Source organism: Bombus impatiens, unplaced genomic scaffold (genome assembly GCF_000188095.3).
Source record: "Bombus impatiens unplaced genomic scaffold, BIMP_2.2 scf_0114, whole genome shotgun sequence".
Classification (NCBI taxonomy): Eukaryota; Metazoa; Arthropoda; class Insecta; order Hymenoptera; family Apidae; genus Bombus; species Bombus impatiens.
In genome coordinates this window covers 1368252-1394957 of record NT_176533.1, presented here as the reverse complement: position 1 = coordinate 1394957, position 26706 = coordinate 1368252, and the positions used below count along the sequence as shown (strand labels likewise).

The 26706-nt window shown below is 31.2% G+C and overlaps 1 protein-coding gene and 2 long non-coding RNA genes across 3 annotated transcripts in view; 1 reads left to right on the top strand and 2 right to left on the bottom strand.

Moving 5' to 3' along the window:
- The window catches only part of LOC100748993 (proton-coupled amino acid transporter-like protein CG1139), a 40779-nt gene extending 14490 nt beyond the window's left edge, over window positions 1-26289 (bottom strand). Inside the window, exons 1-5 of the mRNA XM_012380963.3 lie at window positions 25962-26289; window positions 7678-7724; window positions 7285-7401; window positions 5544-5816; window positions 4578-4662 (exon numbers count right to left, since the gene is read on the bottom strand). Coding sequence (XP_012236386.1) covers window positions 4578-4662; window positions 5544-5816; window positions 7285-7401; window positions 7678-7724; window positions 25962-25997 — 558 coding nt within the window. The 5' untranslated portion in view covers window positions 25998-26289. The remainder of the gene's footprint in view (window positions 1-4577; window positions 4663-5543; window positions 5817-7284; window positions 7402-7677; window positions 7725-25961) is intronic.
- On the bottom strand, window positions 25285-25818 carry LOC117151221. Its single transcript, XR_004460983.1, has 2 exons — window positions 25581-25818; window positions 25285-25497 (listed from the first exon to the last, which is right to left on the bottom strand). It is a non-coding gene; the product is annotated as an uncharacterized LOC117151221 (long non-coding RNA).
- A 45-nt stretch (window positions 26290-26334) lies between the features above and the next one.
- The window catches only part of LOC117151222, a 2098-nt gene continuing 1726 nt past the window's right edge, over window positions 26335-26706 (top strand). Inside the window, exon 1 of the long non-coding RNA XR_004460984.1 lies at window positions 26335-26412. This is a non-coding gene — a long non-coding RNA (uncharacterized LOC117151222). The remainder of the gene's footprint in view (window positions 26413-26706) is intronic.

The window sequence follows — 26706 nt, the reverse complement described above, 5'->3', positions numbered from 1 at the left end:
AATACCCGGCGGGCTTCGGAATTCTTTTTCAGAGAAGCACACCTGTTGGGATATAGAGTGACTCAGGAAAATATTTAAATATTTATTGTACGAGACTTTGCTGAATATATCGCAGAAGATATTCAAATTTGATTGACAGTTTAGTAAAAGGCAAGATGGTATGTTAATATTTGATAGGTGTTGGAAAATGTACGAAGATATTTGTTACGAGATATTCAAATAGAGGCTTGTTTTATCTCCTAAATTACTATAAGCAATATTTTCTATATCTTTATGTATCATGTGCATTTTTTGCATTTTGAAATTTTATAGAAACGTATAAAAAAGTGCGGTCTACCTATAAACCTTCGTTGAAATATCTTCAGAGGCTTCGGAAAATTTTGTTTCAATAACGTTCATGATACATGTAGGTTTCCATAAATGTTTGATATGCCACGTGTTCAAATAGTTTCGTGAGTCACCGTAGCTGGTTTTGTTACGTGATGTGTCACAGCGAAAGGATTGTATTAGGACCGCACAGTTCCATATAGGAACACTGTATCGATGGAAGGTGTATCAGGTTCACTGAGTATGTTGAAATTGTGGCGTTGAAGTATTATCAATGTCTGTGATGAAATTGAATATATTAATATAATTGGACTAATATTTAAGTAATTTACATGGTAGTATTCAGTAATAATCCAATAATATCGACAATTGTAATGATACGTCAACATTGAAGTAGTTACATCGAGTGAATATCATTGAAACGTTAACATTAACATCAACTAAATAGTAAATTATTTAATATCAGATTGTTCGAAAAGTTCTCTTCGCTTTGTAAGGAAACATTTTTTGTTTTATGTTATTTTATTGAATTACGTTTGATCCATTCCATTCCATTACTACAAAATGGCTCATACATAATTCAATAAAACTGTGATATAAATTATGTATGATGCATTTTATTCTGTTACTACAAAATGATAAATCCATAAAATAATATAAAATAAAAAATATCGTGCATCTATTATTTCACTTATAAAACGAAAGAAACTTTTGGGACAACCGTAACATTTAGTATATAAACTGTCTTTATCAAAGAATTCATTTGAGATGAATCTTATTCTAATCAACATTTACCGATAAAATTCAACCGTGAAAATTTAAAATAAAATAAAATAAATCATTTCCATTTGTAAATCCTTAAAGACGAGAAAGGACATGTGATCGGAAATGATCCCACCCTCGACCGATATTTTTTTTATTCGTACGATATGCCAGTAGCTCGGATTAAATAATTTAGTAAAGAAAGAGAACACTCGGTTAACTCTCACAATTGCGCCAACCATAAAAGGTCTAGTTGCCTGTCACTGAACGAGGCTAATGAACTTCTGAAGAATTAGCAAACGAGTCGATTGAAATTTTCATTTCGTTCCCAAGCGTGAGGGGAATTCCCTCGGTAGGAGAATGCAACAAAGTTATATAGCAAAGTATCGAAGCGGAATCTAGTGGAGGCGACCCTTTTTACATAATTTATAACAGGTCAAGCTAGTCCTTTCGATTCGATACAACAATGTAACAAAGCGCATAATCGTTATACATTGTACGGTTCTTAGGAGAACGCGGTAAATCCTTGAATGCTTCGTGAAATATCTGTACAGTATATAAGTAGATAGTTGGTCCTTGAAAGTCCTTACTATCGACTGCATAATTTGCGCCCATGCAAGTGGATATAAAAGTAGTAGGTCCGTTTTATTTGCATAGTTACGAGTGCGACAGAAAATTGTAACGTTAAGCGAACGTTACGCGTCGAATGTAGGAATTTCAATGTTAAAGAAGAAAGAGAAAAATTGCAGACGTTGTAAATGTCAGGATGATGACTCGAGGGTTTCTTTTAATGAAGTAATTTATCGCATAATCGCCTTCCAATGGCACTTTTCGATAACAATCAGCAGATTATGTTTGGGAGTATTTGTTAAGATGTAAGAAACATTGCATAACGATATGAGAAATATAATATGATATATCGGAAATGAATTGATATCAAGAGTCAGGAGCGTATATTGGAAAGATATTTATTCAGAAATGTTCATAGACGTGAAAAATTTGATAAGGAAACGTAGGAAAAAATATTCTAAAAAGTTTATAAAACACGCCAGAAAACGATATTTAACAAATTCTATTTGCCATATTTCCTCCTCGATTCTCCAAGCCTAAAACAATTAACCAGAATTCAAGCTCTGAAACCTTTAACGTAAAGTTCAAATTTACGTTCACAACTGATCAAAAATGAAAAAGTCCTCCTATAACAGTGACATTAAGAAGATTAGGATCGCTAAGAATAGTCAATATTATATAGAAAATTGAAATTAAAGAATGACTGGAGAAATAAAAAAACAAACCATTAAACTTGAGAAATGTTAAAAAGCAAAGACAGACGGTCGACAAACCCACACGTTACAGACTCTAAACAGATACAACCTTGCTAAAATATTATTCCAGATACCGAAAGCAAGTGTCCTACGCTGAAACCAAAAGCTAAATAAAAGGAAATGAGTACTTGAGGACGCCTTCTAAGTAACTTCACGGTCAACGCTATCATTACTCATTGTACACGATTTCTCGAGCTTCTTCCTAATTCCGGTGACCAAAACGAGACACGTGTCCTCGTAAACAGAAACTTGACTTCATCCTGTCGCCTGATGAAATGTCAACGAACCTGAACCACGTATTATCACCTTGACTCACGAGGTTCATAACGACGCGACGCGACGCGTCGACCGTCTAATCGTTTATTCCTCGCGGCGTGTTTCCCTGACCTACATGCTTCTTTTTCTCTGCCTACACATCGCGTACACGGTTCTAGTCGCGCCGCTCGAGAACGGGATTCCTCGCGGTAAAAGCTGGATCAGCGCGAGTTTAACGAGAGTAGCGAAATCTCGTGAGTCACCGTTGCGCCGACGTTGCTCGGAATGATAGAGAATAGTGGCAACGAAACAGGTGATGTCATTTGGTCAGTTGGTAGGGGAACTAGATTCAGAGTTCTCCTCGCGGTTAGTTTTGTTTGGAAAGCTGAGTTTAGAGTTACGTTAAATTTAGCTGGATTCTGGCTGAATATAATTAGATGGAATTTAATGGTAATGGGATTTCGTCGACGTCACATGGATTTTGATTAAATTCGAATCGAAGAGAATTCTAATTGAATTTAGCTGGCATTAATCGGACGCCAATTAGAATTGCGAGGTTTAACGGAATTGACGTTTAATCCATGTTCAGTGGATTTTTATTAAGTTTGGTTGAATTTGAGAACATTCAAATTGGATTGAGAGCTCTCGCGATTAGATTGACGATGAGAGCTGGGTTTAGAGTTACGTTAAATTCAGCTGGATGGACTTAATTAGTTGCAACGAAATTGAAGTAGATTTGAATTACGTTTAATTAACATTAGGTGGATTTTTATTCAACTTAATCGAATTTATGAAGATTGTAATTGGACTGAGAGTTCGCGCGGTTGGTTTTGGTTGTTAGAAAACTGCGCTTAGGGTTACGTTAAATTTGGCTACATTCTGAGTGGATATAATTAGTTTTAGGCAAAGTTTGAGTAGGTTTAACGGAATTGGGTTTGATTAACGGTAGATCGATGTTGATTAAGTGTAACTGAATTTTAAAAAATTCTAATTGAGTTCAGTTGGCATTAGTATTAGTTAGTAGTGACACTAACTAGGTTTAGGGGACTTTAGCTGAATTCTCAATGAATTTAGTTCAATTTATGTGCATTCTATCTGACTTTAGTCGGATTTAGATAGAGTCCGATTAGATTTGACTTGGATTTGGTTAATGTCGCGTAAGTTCAGATTGAATTTGGTTAAGTTGCGTTTGATTAAATTTCACTGAAGTTTAATTACGTTTAATTGACACTGCCTGAATTCAGATTGGGTTTAGTTAAGTTGGGTTTAATTAGGTTTTACTGAAATCTAATCGGATTTAATTGAACTGGATTTAATTAACTCTTATTGAACCATAATTGACTTTAGTTGAATTTGATTCGAGTTTTGAATTCAGTATAGTTAATTTCACATGCACTCTGATTAAATATAGCTAACATTGGCTAAGTCATAATTAAAATTCACTGATATTAATTACATCTAAATTTCCTGAATCTAAATATTCCAATTTGATATTTAAATCGGGTTTAGCGAACTTTAATTAAAATCTTCCCTTGTTCTCCGTTTCTTTGCTCGTAAAAATATTAATTAATTTATTTAACAATAAGTGAGGTTTGAATTCTTTTAGCGTTGATTTTTTTAGAAAAGATATATAAACATTTGTTGCTGTACTAAGGATGCTTGTTCAATTTTATAAATTTCAATTTTATAAATTGGAACATATTCAACGATTTCATCAGAAATTTTAAAAGCTGCCAGTCGATGCAGATGACAATAGTCAATGGCCCCTTTCGAAAAGTTGGAGTTTTTGAGTATTCTTCAAGTACGATTTGAAAATTCGAATTTTTATGACAAAGATCGCTGTATGATTCTATGAATGATTTTAATTCTACGATGAATTTGCTACGATTAATTAATAATTGTACTAACCAGTTGCAAATTCGTGGCGATGAATACAGTATAGACGCAGCAAGTTCCCAATTGATATACCATAAGGAATGCGTTTATCGTGTGACTGCAAAACAAAGGATTTATCTGCCTTGAAATTTCCGCAAGGTTCTCATTGTATACGCGATAATCTCGATCGCATGCTTACGCGCACGCAAACGCAGCTCTTTAGTTATTTTTGTTATCTACACTGTGATCTTGACACACTTAATACAATTTTGATATTTGATATTTAATAGTGAAATAATTTTCAGTATAACAATACCGTGTTTTCATAACATATTATAACATATTATTATAACAATTATAATGGTAGTTGTTATAACGTATTATATAAAAATAATTATTTAAATATGAATAAATATTCAGTCATTCGCATAATAAAATAAAATATAATGTAAGGCAAATTGAAAATCCTACATATATATCTATACTAAAATATTTTTAATCTTTTATTTACAGAATTTCATTACATAGATCTGTTCAGTTATTAAAAGTTCGCTAGTAATTCTAAGAATCGTATCACAAATTTCCACTTATTTAGCTTTATTAATTACTAAGTTGCTTTAACTATTAACGTAAATCTAAATTTTCCATATTAAAAACTTATTCGTGTATTTATTCGATCATCAAATGACTATTTTAAATAAATGAAAATTATTTTATACAATCGTTAATTAGAGATACGCTTTCTGTGAAAAGTCAAGCTTTAACTTTAGCGTCTTTAGTATCATTCGACTTACTAAAACTTTCTCATATATGTAGTTAACAAATTAAATATAATATTTAATAGCATACGTTAATACGTTTTATAACATAATTTCTATGTATTGACGAATGATTTCTAAAGTAACGTTTAGAATCTCACGAAAATTAAATTCTAAGCTATTTATGAAGTAAAAAGTAAATATTTGATTAAAAATGAAAATTCTGTGTGTAAATACTCACGTGGAAGCCTTGGCAAACCGCCTGAACGGAGCAGGACCTTCCAACAACGCAGCTTCCGCTGTAGCAGGGTAACTTAACGAAGCTACCCTCTTCCTCTTGCAGAGCTCGTATTCACAAGTGACAAGAATCCGCATACAATAAGTACAGAATAGACCTATGATTATTGTTGCCACTATACCAATACCGAACCCAGAATGGTAGAAAGCCTTTGGCATAGCAAGGATTCCCGTACCCAAGCTGCCTTTCAGCAGATGTAGCAACGTCTCCCAGCTCCTAAAATATTCAATATTTTCTTTATAATTAATTAAAAATTAATTAATTAATTAAAAATTAATAGGAAAGGAGAAATTCTTATTTTTTCATGAATGGTTTTCAAGGGAAATAATAAGGTAATTTTAAAGAGAGAAAGAAATCTCCAATAAAAAAGAAAGGATAAAAGATTCTGAAAGAAAAGGATTTTAGATAGAAAATGAAAACTTTGTACTATCTCGTTAATAGGGTGAATGCAGATATCAAGAAAAATGTATACTTTATTAATTGATAATCCCTAAAACGAAGAAGATGGGTAAAATTAAATTTCAATTCCTCGACGCAGTGCTGGAAATTATCCATAGAAATAATTGACATATTTTAGTAGTATTTAAAAATGTACCGTCTTAATTTTCGTTAAAGCTGAATAGAATGAGATTAGATTAGATATAACTATAACTTTCCAGGAACTTAGATTCCAAGACAAAACGTCATCGACCTTTTTCCACGCGTGTCAGCGTTTCCAAGTTATTTCTCCGAGGGCAATCTTATTCTTCCGTTTCGTGACTAATCGCCGCAATAAATTACCGCGTAATTTGTATCCAGAGAAACGCGGTCAGAATAAACGAAACGTCGTCGTTTCGAATGCGCACCGCGTTCGACATTATGCAAATGCAGGCGATTGCGTTAATCTACCGAACGATATCGACTTACATTTTTCCTCTCCTCTATTTCCTCTTTCTTCGTTAGAACCAATCTATCCGTTCTGATCAAGTTCGATTTGCGTGAATTTATTGGAAAGAAGAAGTACAAGAGTAAACCTAGTTTTATGAACTTTGTATGTGTTAAAACAAGCGCAAAAGAGACGAAGAAAGCGCGAGTTTGGAAAAATGTTGTAAAGTCGGTACCATTTCCGGGAATCTGTGAAGTTGAAATTAAATAAAATAATATTAGAAAGGAAGAAGAAAGAAATATACAAGGTGTCGATAAAATCAATAAAATCGACAATAAAATCAGTTCATATAAACATATTGCCTATTCGACTTTGTTTTCGAGTTATAACGAGTTTCCTCTCGAACGAACTGCATTTGCATATCTTCACGAGATGTGTTCAAAGTGACCTCTTTGCATCCCAGCACAAGATTAGTAGAGACGTTTCTTTATCGTCTTATTCTCTCCTTTTTTTCTTCTTAGTGCTGGAATTTTCTGGAAATCTTGTTTATGGTTAGGAAGGTAAAATTAATCTGACTACTGTCGTCTTTCAATGGAATTACTCCAATATAAAATTCGCTATAATTCGCGAGGTTAAATAGGGCATATGTTTATATGAACCATTTTTATTGTTTTCGCGTGCAGAATCCATCGGTTCCCCGACGTGCTGCAGGACACCCTGTATAGAAGGAACAGAAGAAGAAAATGAGATAGAACGTAAACGAATAAAGCGTATGGGTAAATAAATGGATAAAAAGAAGGGAAATTAACAGATACTTACGTAGTTGGATGGGTAACATTTCTGTGAACGTAAGGATCGTAGTCCTCTTCGTACTCCTGCACGCTTTTCTTCTTCTCCTCGAGCTCCATAACATAGATGTTGGACTTGTGGTCGTAACTGGAATCAACGAGACTAATTGAATCAAATTGAATTGACTTCGCAAAGTATGAATTTACATGAAAATTTTGCAGTCTATTTGTCATTAATATTTCCTTCTAGCGTACAATATTTTCTACGATTAACAGTTCTTTTTAATGTTTAACGTTCTTTAGAATCGGTATTTTAATCACTGATACGTTTTGCAATTGGAAGACCAACATTTTTTTATTATTTTATCTGTCTATTTAAATTTGAAAGTAAATTTGTTATTTAATAATAATATCGTGAACATACCCATTTTGGTTGTTCTTGGATGACCATCCTTTAGTGTCCAAAGCATCCTAAAGCACAAAGAAATTATTCATTAAGTATGGATTCTATGACGAATTATTATGATTAATATTTATGAGAATAATGTTAACGTAGAAAATTAAAAAATGTCTTTCCATCAGATCCTGTAATTTTGCCTTCGTAATATCAAGCCTTTGTAATCGTATAAAAGTACATACATACATAACTACTATTAAATACGTATAATTTAACATAATTAACTATATGAATGCTACAATAAGCCACTGTTCTCGCGTACAGTGTGGCGCACATACTGGAACGATCACTGCGTAAATAATAATTTTAATTTGGTGTGATTAGCTTTTTTTCAAGGAGGATAAAGAACATACGAAGATCAAATGAAATAAAAAATTTATTTTTTAAAATATAATCTTTTTAAATATTCTTCAAATATAAAAAATATTAAGATACGATATATAAAAAACATGAATAAGTAATGAGATATTTTAATTAAAAAAGCGAGATGTTTCATATAAAAATCGCACAAATTATTGATTTTACCTGACACAGAATATCTCGAAGAATCCATACACAAGAAAACAAGTATGTTTTAAAAAAACAATCCCGACCTTCGTATATCCTCTACGCATCCTCCTATAAAAAAGTTAATCGCGATAGACTATGTTCCTCTGGAAATCATTTAACTTTTCTGTTCTGCAATATTTTTCGTTAACATCGTTATTTGCACAGTAATCGAAGCGATTCCAGTTACACGCCACACCCTGTAGAAATAACACCTCTAAGATTACCAACAAATTATCTGACCGTGCAACTGGCCACAACGAAACAAATCTGCTGTCAACGGGGATTACATCTCGTCGATAAGAATCAAGAAACGTCGTTTTCCGGTGTTTACAATCCGAACACGGATTTACACGGATTTTTACGAGAATCTTCGTCGTTTCGTAATTCACGGCCCATCACGATGAATAACGATTGCACGAAACGATAAACGTGACTTTCATACATTACAAATCGATCAACCTCAATATTCTTCGATAATAAGCACATCAAACGTGCATAATTTCGTGTTTAGTCTGCCTTCGTGGAACGCGCGGTGAGTCCTACGATGATATCTCTCTTTTTTTTTTTTTTTTTTCTCGTGAAAATAATATCTTACACGTTTACGAGGAATAAACTTGATTTTATCGGAATTGCGAGTGACATAATACGTTGACATTTGCAATTGTTCGAGCGAATTAAAAGATCGATGCAGACGTTGTTTGATTATTTGAAGGACAATTTTTATAATATTCCTGGTACAATGCAAAAATATTCTGTTGATCGAGTTTTAAAATTCCAATTAGATGCATTGTTGTAACTTTGTTATTTTTTAGTTGTATTATACAATTTTCCAAGGACGCTCTTACGCTTTAAAATTATATCTTCGGAGAAAAATTTTTCTGTCTGAAAAATCTGTCTTCTTTTTTCGCCTGAATTCGAATGTTACGAAACAGAATAATGATAAAGAGAATAATAAAGTTGATTGTTGAAACGATTAATTATTGCGCGAGTGAGAAGTAAAATTCTTGTCGCCAAAGTTGTTATTCGGAAGAAATATTATATCAATATGTTAATTTAATTCACTGCGGTGGTTACTTGGAAAAGTCAACAAAGTCATTTTCGAGGCAATTTGTGCCGATGTTCCAGACTGTCGAAAAACATTCGATATTCTGAAACAGATACTCCAGAAACTATTCCATTGCCTGATACATCTCAGATAGAAAACACAATAAGAGAAATAAAAGAATGTAGAAAGTCAGGTGAAAATAAACGAAAAATATGATTGCAAAAGATCCACAAACTTTCCATTATCTAAGCCCTAAACAATACTCCATACGTATATTGGAAGAAAACACGACACATTGAAATCTGTATGTTTCTCACAACACTGAACCATAATCGACGTCTAACAGTATTATGTCACTGCTTCCTTTTTATTCCTAATCGACATATTAGTCAACAAATAGATTGGTTAAAAAAAAAGAAGAGAAAAAGACAGCAATGCAGAAAATTGACAATTTATTATAGTAAGTTTGAAATTTAAAGAAATTTAAGAAATCAAAATTATTGACAAATTTTGAAAGCATTAAGAAGATTATTTCATAGTAGAATATCGTTTCGTTAAAAATTAGTAAGAAAAAGGAATTATTGAAAAGTTTCAATAAATTTAAGAAACCGCGATATCAAAAAATTTCGAAGTTATTTAAAAAATCACGTATTATATCATTGACAGAATATTTTACATTTTTATCATTTCATAATAATAATAATATAACGCTATAACAATAAACGATGTAATAATAACGTATTGATTCATATTTCTCAAGTTATTAAGAAATTATAATAAACGAAAAATTTCGACAAGAGCTTTCGACAGATATCTTCGACTCGGACCTAATCGTACTATGCAAATTATTGCTGTTCAAGGTTACTCATTGTACGTCTCGAATAATGTCTCAACCAAGTGATGGTCGACTTCAAGAATGATCTATTATGAAAGAAGGTTATATAGATAGAACTAAACGGCGTTACTGACATCGACCAAGATCATCTACCATCTTTGATGAATCACAGAAAATAGTTCTTTATAGCTGATCAGGATTCTTGATTATGCTTCTTGATAGTATGACGACATACGCTAACATGCAAAACATTTCAATCATACAGTGTTGACTATACAGGACAAAAGAAAGTTTAAAATTCATATTATAATAAATACACTATACTAATATTAACTTCAATGCACTGAACATTTCTTATTGTATGAATAACACTCGTCTATATTATATGCATACGTAATTCAATTGTACGCGTCGATTATATCTCTTTTTTTTCAACTACAGTGTATTTTATCTTATTATCGTCATTGTTATTGTTTAGACATTTTATCGTACTCCACTGTATATAACATTCATAATAATTTTATTTGCTATAAAAAATTGAAGAAAAAACGAAAATCCAAAGATTTATTTCTGCAAACATATAGAAATTGAAAATATACAAAATATGTACTATATAAAATATTTTGTCATTATCAGAGAATCAATTTTATTTTATAACTTCAAATAAAGCAGATGTATTATTACAGCTTGTAATATTGTTGAATTAACAAATATTGTTAATATCCAATTTCGCAAATAGCAGAAGAATAATAAAGAAAATTGTAAAAATAGGAAATGAAAAGGTAAGTCTCTAAAGAAAGGCAAATATCAAACATCAAACGAGAAGTTTCAAAGAAATTAGCAAAACCTCTTAATATTTGCAAGACTAGAGAAACGATAAAGAAGATTAACAAAGTAGAAAATGGAGAAGCGAATCTAAGGAAAAATTAATATCAAAGGACACAAAAAAAAAAAATTGGAGAAGGAACGTAAAAACTAGTAAATATTTAAAAATATTAAAAAATATAAGGAAGATCAGGCAAACAAGAAGTTGAAACAAAGTAAAATTAATTCCAAGTAGTGTCATTGCATTGTTTAAAACTTTTCCACCATGCTGTACATTTGCAAATGCATAATCGCGTTGTGTAATATAAGCACGATGGAAATGACCAAAAGGGTACCGCGAACTCGTACCAATAAATATTTCCGAGTTTCGCAGATGGCCACATTTCGCGGTCTCCCGTGGAAATTTCCGTTTACATCGATTGCTCGATGGTCCCTGATCCTAAACGATTATGACATGACTGCCCGTTATCGCTTATCCGGCAGAAAAAAACAGCAAGATATTCCTGCAAACAAACACCTTGCACTATCAATAACAGATTTTTCTTAATTTTACCTTGTCTCAAGTTGTTGTTTGTTTTGTTTCCCCTGTATTTTTGTAATATTTTAGTTTATAGATTTCTTGTTAAAAATTTTCCTTTTTTATATTTTCTTGTATGCTTTGATATTTAATATTTCTTTTTTACATAGTATACATGCCTATTTGCAATCTTGTTAATTACTTGTTTGATATTTAAATTTCTCGTTAATTTGTTCAGAATTTTCTTATTTTTATATCTCTTTATATTGATAGTTTGATATTTGCTTTCCTCTGGACTTACCCTTTTTATTTCCTAATCTTTTCATTTTCTTGATCTTCTTTTTTCCTTTCTTCTGCAACATATCGTTTACTTTTCATTTTATTATTCATTACCTTTCAATTCTCCGATATTTGCCATTACCGATACTACGCAATCTTGGAATATTTTTAAGAAAGGAGCGTAATTTAATTGATAATAATCGGCTTGTTAGATAAATATTTTTCCTACTTCTTTACGTCACAGTTTCGATTAACGAATAGACAGTGAGACGCTGTAAGTATAGGATTATAGTCTTAAGATAAAAAGAGATTCCTCGATAATAGATTACCTACTTGTTGTTCATTGTGCAATCGAAATCTTTGCATGAATTCTGCTGAAGTGGAAACTACATGTAATCTTAATTACTGATAACATCCATAACATTCGAAATGGCAAGTTAACTCGATATCGGTATTATCAATATTTTGAAATTCATAATTTGTTGACGAATTCATCAATTAATATGAAATAAATTAAAATTAATACAAGAATTAATGTAAATATAATTTAACGCTGAATTCAATTAAATTACATATGTAAAAAACATATTACTGTGTATTCAAAAATTGAAGAGAATGTTGAAATGTGTTAAATAAGCATTACTAGTTTCAATTATAATTATTCAATATAGATATTTCCAACTGACTCAGTCGAAGTGGCTATTTAACTATAATTGCTCATTATGTATATATATTTGATAAACAATTACTCTGCATGACAAAACGTCATTGTATCAGACTAACACGGTATCGATCAAACAAGACAAGATTTATGCTTTTCTTCCAATTTTTATGAATTATTGTCATATATTATTATCTTATATTATATTCTTTTATTTTTATTTAACATAATTCCGATATACGATATTTGCAGATTATCTAATATTATATGTAATATTCTGTTGAAATATTTATGCGTTTTAAAAATCAAAATATTCTTCGCAAAATATTCCAAAGTAGTAATTTGCAATAAGAAACACTTGAAGAGATTCAACGATAAAAATGTAATTATGAAGAAAGTTTTATTACACTGAAGAATCACAGGATTCTTCTTTAAAAAAAAAAAAAAAAAAGATATATTTTATAGATTAGACTAAGGGCTTAGGTCGTATTAACGATACGAAAAATCAAATTTTTCCTACGTAGATAGATATTCCTTGAACGTCAGATAGGAGATATTGTCGCATCACTGAAGTCACAAAAGATAGCTATACGTGTCTGACCAAGAACGTCCCTATTCACTGATTTGCCGACAAAGCAAGCTCGTTCTTAGCTTCTGATATATACTGTTGATCGTAAATATCTGTCTGTTGTATTTAGCGAAGAATTCTAACAAATTTTACTTTATTTGCTTTATGTTAGAAGTCATATATAATACGATAGGAATAATAGATTTATAATAAAATAAGTAAAAAAATAAAAGCAATGGGAAAAATGTTATTTATGTCAAATTTCAGTAACTGTCCTAATACTTATGGTCGACAGTGTCATTTTTCTAGTATATATGATTTCTCTAAATTTTGTATTAATTTAAGGATGATTCGAAGAGAGACAAAAATCCGAACAAATATTCTGTTCTTCATAAAACGCCGATGAAAAATGATTTCGAAAGACGTAATAATGCAAATAAATATTCTATTTTTATATTGAGCGTAATTTCAAAGGATATGAATGTAATATAAAAATGAAAAATATATTAATATAAAAATTAGCGTATGTTCCTTCATATGAGATATAATCTGAAGAAATAAAAATTTGAATAAATATTCTATTCTTCGTACGACGTGTAATTTCAAGAAATACAATAACACAACTAATATCTTATTTATATTTACTTTGTCGAAGAAAAATAATGAACGACTCTGTCCCCCTGATTTTAATAAATTCGTCGCTAAATAGATTAATATCGTTTGATATTCTGATAGAAGGAACGTTCCCGAAACGATAACGTTTCAAGAAATATCACAAACCAGCTAAAATGTTCAAAGATATTAATTATTAAAAGATAATCGTTTACAATCAAATTAAAATTAATTACACACGTCATAAATACGTAGGATCGAATAAAGATATGCGAGATACTCGTATATTTACGACCAATCAAATTATACAGCTTTCTCAGAGTTGCTGCACGTCATATCGACTTTTCTCATGGTCGCTTCTACGAAAATCAGAAGCTGAATTTGATTAACGATCCGATCGTTCATCGACGTCGATACGAATGACGATACTGGCATCGCGGAAAAATTCGAGACGGATATTGTTCAAGACACCGTTAAACTGACATAAGAATAAATCGATGTAAGAGGAAGCAGATAATACAGATATATCATTAAATAATCGTATGAAGAATGAATGGAACAAGTATTGATATAGTTGATCGGTGCTTTACCCGATACATAATGTAGCTAGCGTTGCGCTTCATCAATTAACGATTTCCAATGACATTTCAACGTCATTGAGAGCTGTCAACTACGAACGTGGCACGAATTAAGTTACCATTGTTCACATGTTGACAATAAATAGATTGAGTATTAATTGTTACCATTCATTTTGTTACCATTCGTTGACCTACTTTTAATAGGAACAATGGAAATGTTTCACCTCTTGTGTATGGAATTTTCTTGTTTGTTTTCTCAGCACAAATGTTTATTTCTCACTATTTTTATCGATTAACATTGGCACCTGGACGATCAAGAGTTCGCAATATTTTTACCAAGATTATTCAAATTTAACTACGGTAGTTCGTTCTTTGGGAATTCCAATGATGTTTTCGTACATATGTTGATTTACCGATTGAACCAAAAGAAAGAGATAGACCTCTACATATGTGACTACATTAAAGGAAATAAAGTTAAAGAGAAGCCTGTAGTTCGAGATATAAATAAATAGAGATAAAACTGTAATATAATTAAAATATCGAAATAAACAAAGGAAATATCAATATTGAAATACTTGAAAAATTCCATAGAAAATTTTCTAATCGTCAAATTGTTTGACGATCTGAATTTATATAAAAAAAATAACATCCATTTATCAGATGACGATCAAGAATCGTAGGAAGTGAATCTTCTCATGAAACACGAATAACCTACGTGAGTCTGTTTAAAATTAATCGCAGCTGTCGAAGTGATATACGTCCGAATCATTGAAATTACATGCTAATTACGAGAATATTTAATAAAGCAAAAAAAAAAAGAGAGGGAAAGAAGGAGGAAGTATCGAGGAAATCTTAAAAATCTTTTGATGACACAAATGACACGTGAATAATCCAGAGAACGTAAATTGCTCAACAACGATTTATGCTGTCGAATCAGAGAATTAGGATGTTATTACTTCAATAAACATACTGCTCGACCAAACTCTTAAAACAATTTGTCTTTAAAATCTGTAAATAAAAGGATTGTAACTTCAAAATTGCTCGAAGGTGTTCTTTTTTCTTTTCTTTTTTTTTTTTTTTTGTGATGTACTTACATAGAAGTACATCATACACGTTCTTGTGTTTGTACCAGTATAACATGCTGATGTAGAAGATGTCGATAAGATATTATTATTTGATTAATAGTTAATCGGTATTATTCTGATAAGGAAAGATACTGGTTACTTAAACAAAGAATTTTAACATATTTGTTTGAGATACTCTTATTTTTAATTGAATTTTATGTCTTTCTTATAGTTTTGCTGATAGCATCTCATTAGCTAGTTTTTCAAAAAAATAAAGTGATATTTGCCACTTGAAATATCACTATTATTATGTACGACGTATTATAATCTTATGATATTACATACATATTTTTGATAACAATAACGTTTACTTTGAAATAAAATTGTAATCACATATATATATATATTTTTTAATTCTGATTAATTATAACATACTTATTAAAGTTTAATAGCTTTAATGTAAATAAACATAACTAAACATTCAGCAATAGTTTCACTGTCCCACATCACCAAATTATCATATCCATAAAATGAAACATTCGAGAACTAATACGTGGAACATGTTTTTCCACGGATTTAGTTCCTCCTAATTGCACGATAAAGATCGTTTACAAGATAATGTACGTTCCAACCGGTAATTAAAAAGAGTTTAATCAAAGTAAGCGAATGAAACTGGATCGATGAAGCCACGTTATCGTCATATTCGACCGGAATTAAGAATTTCATTAAACTTGGATCGATCTTTCTTTTCATTTGACAGCCGGCAATTAACACGAGTTAGTGAATAAATGAATCGCTTAAGCCTTTGATACCTGCTTTTTTCGTTTAAAGTCATCGAAAGCTGCATCGCCATTATCATTCTGTTGAAACAAGTCTCAAGTTGAAATAAGCTTGCTCGTCTCGTTGCTTTAAGCAGCCGTTGTTAACTGGATTACGCTCAATTTCATCTTTTGTAATTTATTTCCTAACAAGAGCAAAGTCTAATTAGATGAAAAATCGAATTTACAGCACGACGTTCCTTCTCACTGTTTCACGCTTCATATTGCGCAGAATTATCATTATAGCTTCCGATAAATTACAATTTATGAAAAATCCCAAGGTGTACAAATTTACAAAATACGCGTGATACGAAAAAAAATACATAAAATATGCAGAGTAAAATGCACGTTACAATATTCAGTAGATGAAACAAGTTTCCTATTTCGATTCTATTTCTTTATTTCTGTTCATAAATATATCAATTGTACAGAAATACGAAGTTTAATAATAGTACTCATATGTTATATAATATAATATTATAGCGATATCATAATTAATAGACCGAGGATATTTATACAACTTCATATTTCCATTAGAGCTGTGCGCCTTTCTACAAGTCCAATTAAGGAAATGCAACTTGAATAGATATTTGTTCTTTCAGCTAGATATTTATTATAGCGAGCATTTTATTTTGGATATTTTACATTTTTTTTTTTTTTTATAACGTTTCATGTATCTTGTACGATGATCAACATCATAAATGCTCCATTTCTTCAGATAAAACGTTGCTCGTACAAACATGAATTTCTACATTGTTTCTTTATAAAACTATCTGGAAAATATGTTCCTACTCTTGACGACTGATAAAAAAAAATTAGTTTTTCTCGAAATGTAAAAAGCTCGATAATAAAGCAATTAAGAACTACGGAAACAACTTTAAACATTTTGTTCGTATGATATAAAGTTATCTCGATGATATCTAATTTATTGGTATCGAAATCACAGTGTTGTAAATTTTAGAGATTAAACGTGAAACAATTTGATAAAATAATTAATTCTTGGATAAGAAAGAACTGGTCTAGGAGATGTGATGGATGGATCGATCGAAAATCTGGTTATTAAAGATTAGGAAATTAATATCTGTAATGATTACAATTGTATAATTCCTGCATGACTCTGAGAAATATCAAGGAATAAAGTACAAATTATTAATTATTCAAAAATATAAGCTAATGCGAGATTCTCGGCACTATATTCAGGCTGCTTTTTAATTAATTATCGTGTTTCAAGGGAAACACGATAATCAATCATTCCTAATTTGAGATGATTCGAATTATGCAATTAATTAAGATAATTTTGAAATAAACATTAACACACAAATATTGATCGTTCATTTCTGTATTTAATATTAATAAACATCTGTCGTGCACGTGGAATATTACGTACGTAATTTGTAATTCAATTATCATAAATAATGTCGTTTTATTTGTCTCTCATTACACGAATGTGTCAAAAGCCATTCTACTTGTAAATTTCTTAATTTTATTCTTCATTCTCAAAGAACAAACGAATTACTACTATAGATTTAATTTGTTTATCACACAGAGGGAGAATAAATAATGAGAAATTTCTGAATAAATTTTAAAGAATAATAATGTGAAAAAATATCTAACGAAAAGAAAAGAAAATATAAATGTTTGTTTCGTTCAGGCGTCAACAGAAATTCCAAGATAAAAGTTCTAATAAAATAATACAACGGTGTAATGATATACATCTATAGGACGTTTAAATATCAGAGTCGATGATCAATCTGATTCATGAATTCGGTAAAAAATTCCATAGAAAATAGAGTCCCTCGTCTTTCGAATTAAATCACGATCGGGAGATATTCGCAGATTATCGACCTATCTCCAAGTAATCCATCTTGTGCCAAAGACAGGCATCGCATCGTTATGGCGCGTAAGATATCGTGTTGAAACTGACACGTTATGCCAGTTTTTAAGGAGATTAGCGAGAAATGCGGGAGGAGGATATCCAGCAATTTAGCACCGACTAATCGGTGGGACACGGAGTCGACCGGAAATCTCGTTACACCAATCACGCTGCTCCATACAATTTTACATTTAGGCTTGTATAGAATTCTACGAATAAAGAATAGAACCGACTTCCGTATTTTTCACAGAGAACATTTCCTTGTTTACGAAAATAAAGCGTACGTTTCTTGACATAATTCGTTGTAGGAAACTTTGAGCGATAATGAATGTTCCTTCTGAAACAATTTAAATGTCTTATCATTGAGTGAATCACTTCGTTTCTTTTTTTATGCAACTTAAAAAAAATTGCTTGATTTTGCAATGTGGAACATCGTTTTCTACGTATTACATTTTTGCACATGTGTAGATCGTTGAAGGTACGTGTCTGTACTATTCTGGGCAATTCTACTTTCCTTGATGCTCGCTATTTCGTTTAGTATCTACACGTATGTTAGTGGGCCGAACAATTTTCTCTGGAATTTAGTATTGAACATAAGGTTTTGTAAATTTTAGTCTTTGAAATTTAATACTTTTATTTAATTCAATATCGAATGTTAAGTAGAAATGTACTCTAATGAATTCCAAGAAACGTTTACACTTGGAGTTTACAAAATTCTATCCTTTAAAATTAAATATTACATTCAATTTAACATTGAGAATTGTATAGAATAACAAACTTCAGAAACTCTACATCTATCGATTCCTATACTATTTTAAAAAGATTCAAGTATTTTGCAATTCTATGAAATATTATCTAGAATAAAATGAAATAATCCCTATTGATTTATAGATACGTTAATCACAGTAATCGGTTGTTAAAGCGTTATTTGAAAAATATTTTAATAGTCTATTCGATTCTAAAACATATAATCTAAAATATAAAATAATGCTTGAATCGCTGAATAAGGCTCGCGTATATGTTAATTATTTTAAGTATTGTAATTATCCTTAAAATGTATTGTCGTATATGTACATTGATATTGTATAAACAATCAAGTGCCAATTACGTTTTCAAGGTAGAAAGATAGCAAAATAAAGTTATTTATCTGTCTATCTATAAAATAATCCTTGATAGCATATGGCGCCATCGCTAAAGTACTAAATTTTTCAATTTTTGAAACAATTAAGGAAAACTCTAACGTTTTCTTGTTCTGAGAAATATAATCTAAAATGAGATAAAAAAAAGTTCATATTGATTTATGATACCGTTTGTTTAAGTTATGTGGCCACAAGTTAAGCGACTTATTATCCAACAAAAACGTTATCGATGGCACCTTTTGCAAATAACTGTGTAAACCGTACGCGCATCGGGGAAACAGGTGAATTTATTGGCCAACTAAATAGAAAGTTATTTCACGGTTGCTGATCGACCAGTTACGCCGTTCCTTTTTAGGAAAATACGATGAAGCCAAACGCACATGTTCCTCATTAATTTCTATATCGATTAACATCTTTCGAAGCTGCGCGAATATTGGATGATTCTCAGCCAAAAAGATACTTACGTCTCGCAGAAACGTGACTAGAAATTTACTGATAATAATTTTTGTTTATTGCATCGTCGCCGATGTGCTGTTGAAGATCGTGTAATATGTCACATAAGACTCAAGAAATAATGTTAAGTACAATAGACCATCGATCATAATTAGCTCTTTAAATTATCAAGTTATTAAAATCCGATGCCTTGGAATTTGTTAGTTTTCAAATTTTTGCGATACTGAACGTTTAAGCCAATCAAATTTTCGAACCATCAAACTTTCAAAGTTATAAAAACCTTTGAGTTTATAAAATCCCGAAATGTTAAATTCTCGATATTCTTAAATTTCAAATTTTTACATTTTCATATTTTCTTACCCGACTTATCGAATCTTCAAAATTTATTAAACATCGGATCTCGTTACATTTAATCCGTTGCTTAAATACACTGCCTCGGTTGAACTCTCATCAAATCTTCTGTTTAGTATGCTACGTGATACGCTACCTAAATGCGAACACCTTGTTAATTCCTAATCAACTACCCACGCTAATAACTACGTATTTGCCTAATCGCAGAATCAACATTTGCCTTTAAAACAATCCTTCCTTTCTCTTAAAACCGTGTACTCCGATAATTACGCAACAATTATCAAATAAATATTACATTCCACAATAAGTGAACTTGTGAAACTCGCAACGTAAAGTAAACCAAAATAAATTCAAGCTTATTAATATCCTGTTATAATGCGACAGAAATCATAATACGAATAAACACACGCGCATAGACAGATGAGTCGTATAAACTTTTTACCTGTTATCACGCGTAGATAATAATTCCTGTTATTTACACAAAACAATTGAATTATTAAGCGTGTAGGAATGTAAGGACATTCTCAAATACAAGGTCGTCTTTGTTTATCAATGAATGATTTTAATCCTATTACTTTTTCTTATCATTTAGAATTTCTATTCAGATGGAATTCATTAACCGGTGTATAAAAAATTATTGCATAACGCTAGAATGAAATAAGAAATGAAACAATTAATAGATTATAAGGGAACCTTTCTCAATAAAGAAATTATTTTCCTTAATATTAGTAATTATATTTTATATAGAAATTTTATATACAAATCATCGTAATTAATAGATTGCAGATGTTTGTGCAATTTTATATTTTTGGGACTAGATGGAACTAAATGGAATCACGTTTGATCCATCCGCTAGATTTTAAATGGAACTAAAAATAACTAAATAAAAATATAGTCCACTCGTTAAATATTAAATAGAACTAAATACAGCTAAATAAAAATTGTGCTCTACTCGCTAAATATTACAATGAGCGACTTACTTTGAATATTTTGCGAATTTCTACATATTACGTGCATCCTGCATATTTGTCAATCTTTTACAAATAAATGTTTAAATATTCGTTATCTAGTAATTGAGTATTTGGAATCTTAAAGTTTCGATTCTTTCTGCGTAATCCAATGATAATTGGAGACATCTCGTTGAAATTAAAATAAGCGTATAAATTCCTCCATTACGAAATCATCGAGTCTAACCTCCTGAATGTAAAACAAACATTACACCAAAACAAAATATGTATTAAATCGACGAAACGAGAAGCTGCCATGTACAAATATTGACAGTGCTATGATAAAATTTGTTACTTGTACAATTCCATGACTAACATCAATCCGTTCGAAAACTAGCGGAATATTTTCAATCATGTGCTCATACTTGGTATAGGTTAGGAAACATCTACGCAATATGTAATTTGAATCTCATTGGCGGATAGATCGACTTCGAGATCGATAACTAAGTGGGGTAGGCGAAATAAATAGACCAAGCTCTTCAAATAACTTTAATGCTTTTCGCCATACTTCGGTATTCGTGGAACCTAAGTTAATATCTATTATAATTACCTTGGCGCCAATCATATTGTTATACTGTTATATCATTGAGAATATTGATAAATACATCGTTTACTGTTCCTCTTACACGTGTGTAAAGTTATGTATAGACATAGTCATTCTAGAATCACTGCTTCTATTAAATATGTACATCTTGGTTGCAGTTAGATTTGTTGGTTCGATTCAACTACTTGAAATAATTTATATCGACTCGATTCAAATTAAATTAACGCAGCATCGAATCTTCAGAATTCCAAAGTACCGGACTTTCGAATTTTCAAAGTTCTGAATTTTCAGACTTTCGAATCCGTTTTTACGCTTTATCCCTCTGCTTGGTCCTTAATGGATCGTCATTTAATAAATTTATATATACTGTGTGAAATGATAATTATTATAGCATCTACGAACAGTATTATTATATATAGTATCTGCATAATAAAATTTATTAGCTTTATAACATCGAGTCACATTCGTAACATGAATTATACATTATATTTCGATGCAACAGAAGCACAGGCTACATTGTTATGTAAACGTTAATTTCAATTCTTCATAAGGATCACTGAATACAAATTATCAATGTGTCGCATCTGACAAGAATGTCAATAAAATAGTTATAGAAACGATCATGAAGCAACGAGTTAGCCGCCTATCTGGTGTTCAATTGTCTTACATATATACAAACATACAGATGTAAATAGCTACTATCAATTCCTGTGTGTATAACCTTTAACAAGTTCACTTAAGTTTCACTTAAAGTTTAAGGCGTCAATTCCTTTGGAAGTTCAGTTCATAAAACTTTGATCAATGGAAGCATGCAAATAGACCATGACTCTACTTGAAATCGCTATCATTTATTTTTATTCTCTCATAACGACATAGTGTCGCTATGTGTGTACTTTTCATTAGAAAATCCAAGACAAATATTTGAATTCTGGCAAATAATAATCGTGTCATCGATGATCGATGATAATATTTAGACGGCGAATTTCTATGCAAATTTATATTTAGTTGTGGGCACAACCAAAAAGATGGAACTTGCGTGAAGATTCGTTTCGTCTTACCCTACTTTGGATATTTCGTATATTTTTATTTATTATACGCATTTTCTGCATTCTTTTTTTCTTTTATCTCTAAATTTGCATAAATGCATAAAAATCCGCATTCAAAATTTGCTATCAAAATTTCATTTCTCTTCTAATAAATCACTATTATTACGATAGGCGAAATTTGACGTCCTCTCGTCGTCGTAGCGAACCTAATCGAATGAAAAATTGCGTTTAAAACGCCTACTATCGAATATTAACGCCTCGACAAAATTCACATGCAATCTGTAATAATCGTTTGATCAACTGCTTTACCTCAGCGAGAAAATTTCTAAGTTTCTCACGTAACTGTTATTATCATAGGAACATTCCCTAAAAAAGTTCCATTCGAACGATCTCCCCCTTATCAGGTAATACGATCTACGAAAACAAGACGAACAAGTCCAAATGACGGAGCTGAGTAATCAGTGTAACAAACATTTGATATCGCGGCCAGTATTGTTATTGAGGGCAATAATTTTTTTTCTCTCTCAGAGATACGGTACTAAGGTCGATTCCCAGAGGACAGAAACCATTTTTCCTCGATTCTCCTGCTAAAAGCTGTCGAATCGCTTCAAGGAAAACGACACGTCAAGTACATAAGTATACGATTTGCACGCTATGAATCAGATAGAGGTAAGCAAAATTCTAACGAGGGAATGATACAATGACATTTGTCGGTTCGTAGATTAACCTCAATTTTGATTCTTAGATAATGTCTTCCGATTTTCGAGCCCCCGATCTTCTCGTATTAAGAGCTTCCAGATTACGAAATTATACGAATTATCAGTTTTTTTAATTTTCAGATATTCCAACATTAGACATTTTTCTTATTATGAAATTACTTGAACTATTCTATCTCTAGGTGTATTTAATCTTTTATCATTAATTAGAATTTTACGGTATTAAGCAGAATAGTATAATAATCGGATGATTCGTAATTTGAAAGATTTATTTACATATTGGTTGAATTGCGCAAAAATACCCTGATATTTGAATTCCACAAATTATATGTATATATATATATTACAGTTATTAGAACGAATTCAAATATCACGAACGTCTTATTGTCAATGATTCTAATTGCTCACATTAATACCTAAATCCACAATATCAACACGGGGATTATCGATTCTTAACATAAATTTTTTTATTCACGCGTCTATGTGTGCAACAATGTAACGACCTCTGTTTGGATAAGGTTCACTGATCTATTTACGGGATTACCGAATTTTTACTTATCATCCTAACGATTACCTGTGATAACGTGAATTGTTGAATCGAAGAAATTGGTTCAACGTGAATAAGCATATTACCGATCAATAAATAATATTCATTTCATTTTTGTCTGTCTAATAGTATTCATTTGTTTTGTCATATTTGAGTTAAAAACTTTTCCCTTTTCTATTGTCAGAAGAAATATCGGTAACATCGTGTAATTGATTAATTAATTAAGTAATAATTAATTCACAATTTTACTTGGATAAAGAAATCTTAAATTTTCAACATTTTTAGAAAAAAGATTCTTTTTTTATTTAGAAACCTTTCTTAGTCTTAGTCGTAATTTTTTATTTTAGAACATCAAAATGTTACTAAATTAATAACAAATAAATTCGGAATCTTTAGACATAATTTAAACAGAAATTCGATCTTCAAGCAGTAAAACCGATTACAATCATAGAAAGAAAGTGAAAGTAATACTAAAAAAGTATGACAATATAGTATCAACCACCAACTGTTGCAAATGAAGAAGTTATAAGTCACGATGTGATCGGTCGATTTCAGGCTGAAATTATTTAATTTTTTCTCGTTCAGGAACTACAAATCTAATAAATCGCAAAAAGAAGATTGGAACTCGCAAAAAAAAGGAATAAAAAAGTATAGTAATCTCGATACGAAGGACACAGTTTCACTGACCTTTCGACAAAAGCGGTTCACAGTTCCAATCGAATTTCACATCCTAATGACTGAAATCTCGGGAGAAAAAAACTTGTCGAGGAATTCGATCCGATCTCGAGCATAAAAAACTTGCTTCAATTTAAATCACGAATTTCCTCTGCGTATTGCGAGCATTGACGTCACATAGTTCTGATCAATATTGTCCTTCGATGTGGACAATTTTTCATTCAGACAAGAACTTTCCCTTTTCGATGATATTCGAGATCATTCGATTAATAGCAACCGCGGAATCGAATACGCAGTGGCTAATAATGAATATTTTAATAGTTTCACTAATTTTGTCGAACGATATACTATATTAATACGAAACATTTTTAACTTCATGTATAGTAACATTTCGTTAGTATTATTGCTTGTTTGAATGTGAAAGATGAAAAATTTCGTCAAAAAATCTACAGTATTTGGTGAATTTTGAATATTCAATTGATGTTAATCTTTTTTTGTATAACCTTCTTTCATATATTTTTGTATATTTTAGATGTATTTGAAGAAACAGAATCTTGAAATACTACAGCAGAAACGCATAAATTAGTCAATTTTCATTATAATCGAGATAGATTAGAACGTGAAATTGCACGAATTATCATAGAATTGTATAATAAAATATTTGGAACGAAATACAAAATAAATGGTGTTTTTATTAATGAACGATAATTTTAATACTTGTGGAGAAGAAAAATATTATAGTGACAAATTATGATGAAAATATCACGTTTTTCCTATTTATTTACGATTGAAAATTCTGACAAGTATACCTATATAATTTTAAAATAATTCAACAAACATATTTCCTTGTACATTACGAATTTACTATTGTGTTTCTTCGTATTTTATGAAATGACAAATTTCGTTATGTAAAACGTATTCCAATTTTCTTCTCCCAAAGAAAAGTTTTACTAAAGAGGAAGAGAAGAAATAAACGTGAAACGCGTCACTCATATTGACCACAGTATATCGTACAATTTTTAAACAATTAGATTGACGAGACGAAAACAATCTTCATACTCCATAGAAAAATAAAATTTCCCAAACTGAAATGAAAGTAATCGAACTACAATCGAATTACATGTGTCATATTAATATATCTATAACGAATATGTCCATTTCTACTCACCTAGACATTAATTAACACAGATATACAAATGATAAAAGGATCGAATGAAACAAGAATTGAATCATACCGCCAATTCACCCAGCGGATAACAGATCTCTGTTCTATCCCTACCCACGATTTAAATATCAATTGTCTCGAAAAAAATGTACATCACATGGCATAGTTAAAAGTAATGCCAATTCGCCTAATCGACCTTTAACAATTTCCTATACTATATATCGATACAATCTGAATATAAATCCCCGCTAAAAAAGAACGATCCATATATCGTGGAGGACAAAGCATATCAGTGCGTAATCGATGTATTTAGTGCGAGCATCCTACGTAAACAAGATAAACATAAGCAAGGAGAGCAAAGTAAATATAAATAGTGTCACTCACCGTACTCGAGGTAAATCCGAAATTGTCGTGCGACATTCTGGTGGGTCACTTCTTCTGTACACACCGAGAAATAAGGTGAAGAGACAAAGAGGGAAAGAGAGACACACGAAGTATATCACCTGGATGCGGTGCGTCAAAAAGAATAAAATAGAAATATATGTATATATATATATATAAGAGTCGCACGACGCAAGTACGGAACAAGGTTAAGGTAAATGAGAACGCGAAGCAGCGAAAGATGTGAAAAAGGACAACCGGTTTCAGTTTGTTATGGTACGATGCATTATTGTGTGTTGCGACAGGTACGGCCGCCGCAACTCGACTGATCAGGGTTCGCGCCAAGTATTATTTATATAGCATCATACCACGTACACGGCACACAGAGTACTCGTTGCCATTTCGTTTACTGGTCACTCACGGCATGATTCGGACGAGCGACGATGCGGCTCGAGTATGTACCTTTACCAAGCCTACTCAACACCGGCATCTACAAAGTGAAACGTGCCGGTTTACCTTAAAAAACACTTTACCTTTCGTAATTCTTTGCTACGTTAATGCAGCCACGTTTTAGGCGCCCAACGATTGATTACCGTGAATTTTCCCGCTCGATAACACAAGCCATCGGCAAAAATCAAAGAACTTGAAGATACTCTTCTCAGATTCTTTAACCCTGCTGTTCTCCTCGCTTCTTTTTCACGTTCGTGTCTCAGATCTTCCTTTTTTTTTTTTTTTTTTTTTGTATTTT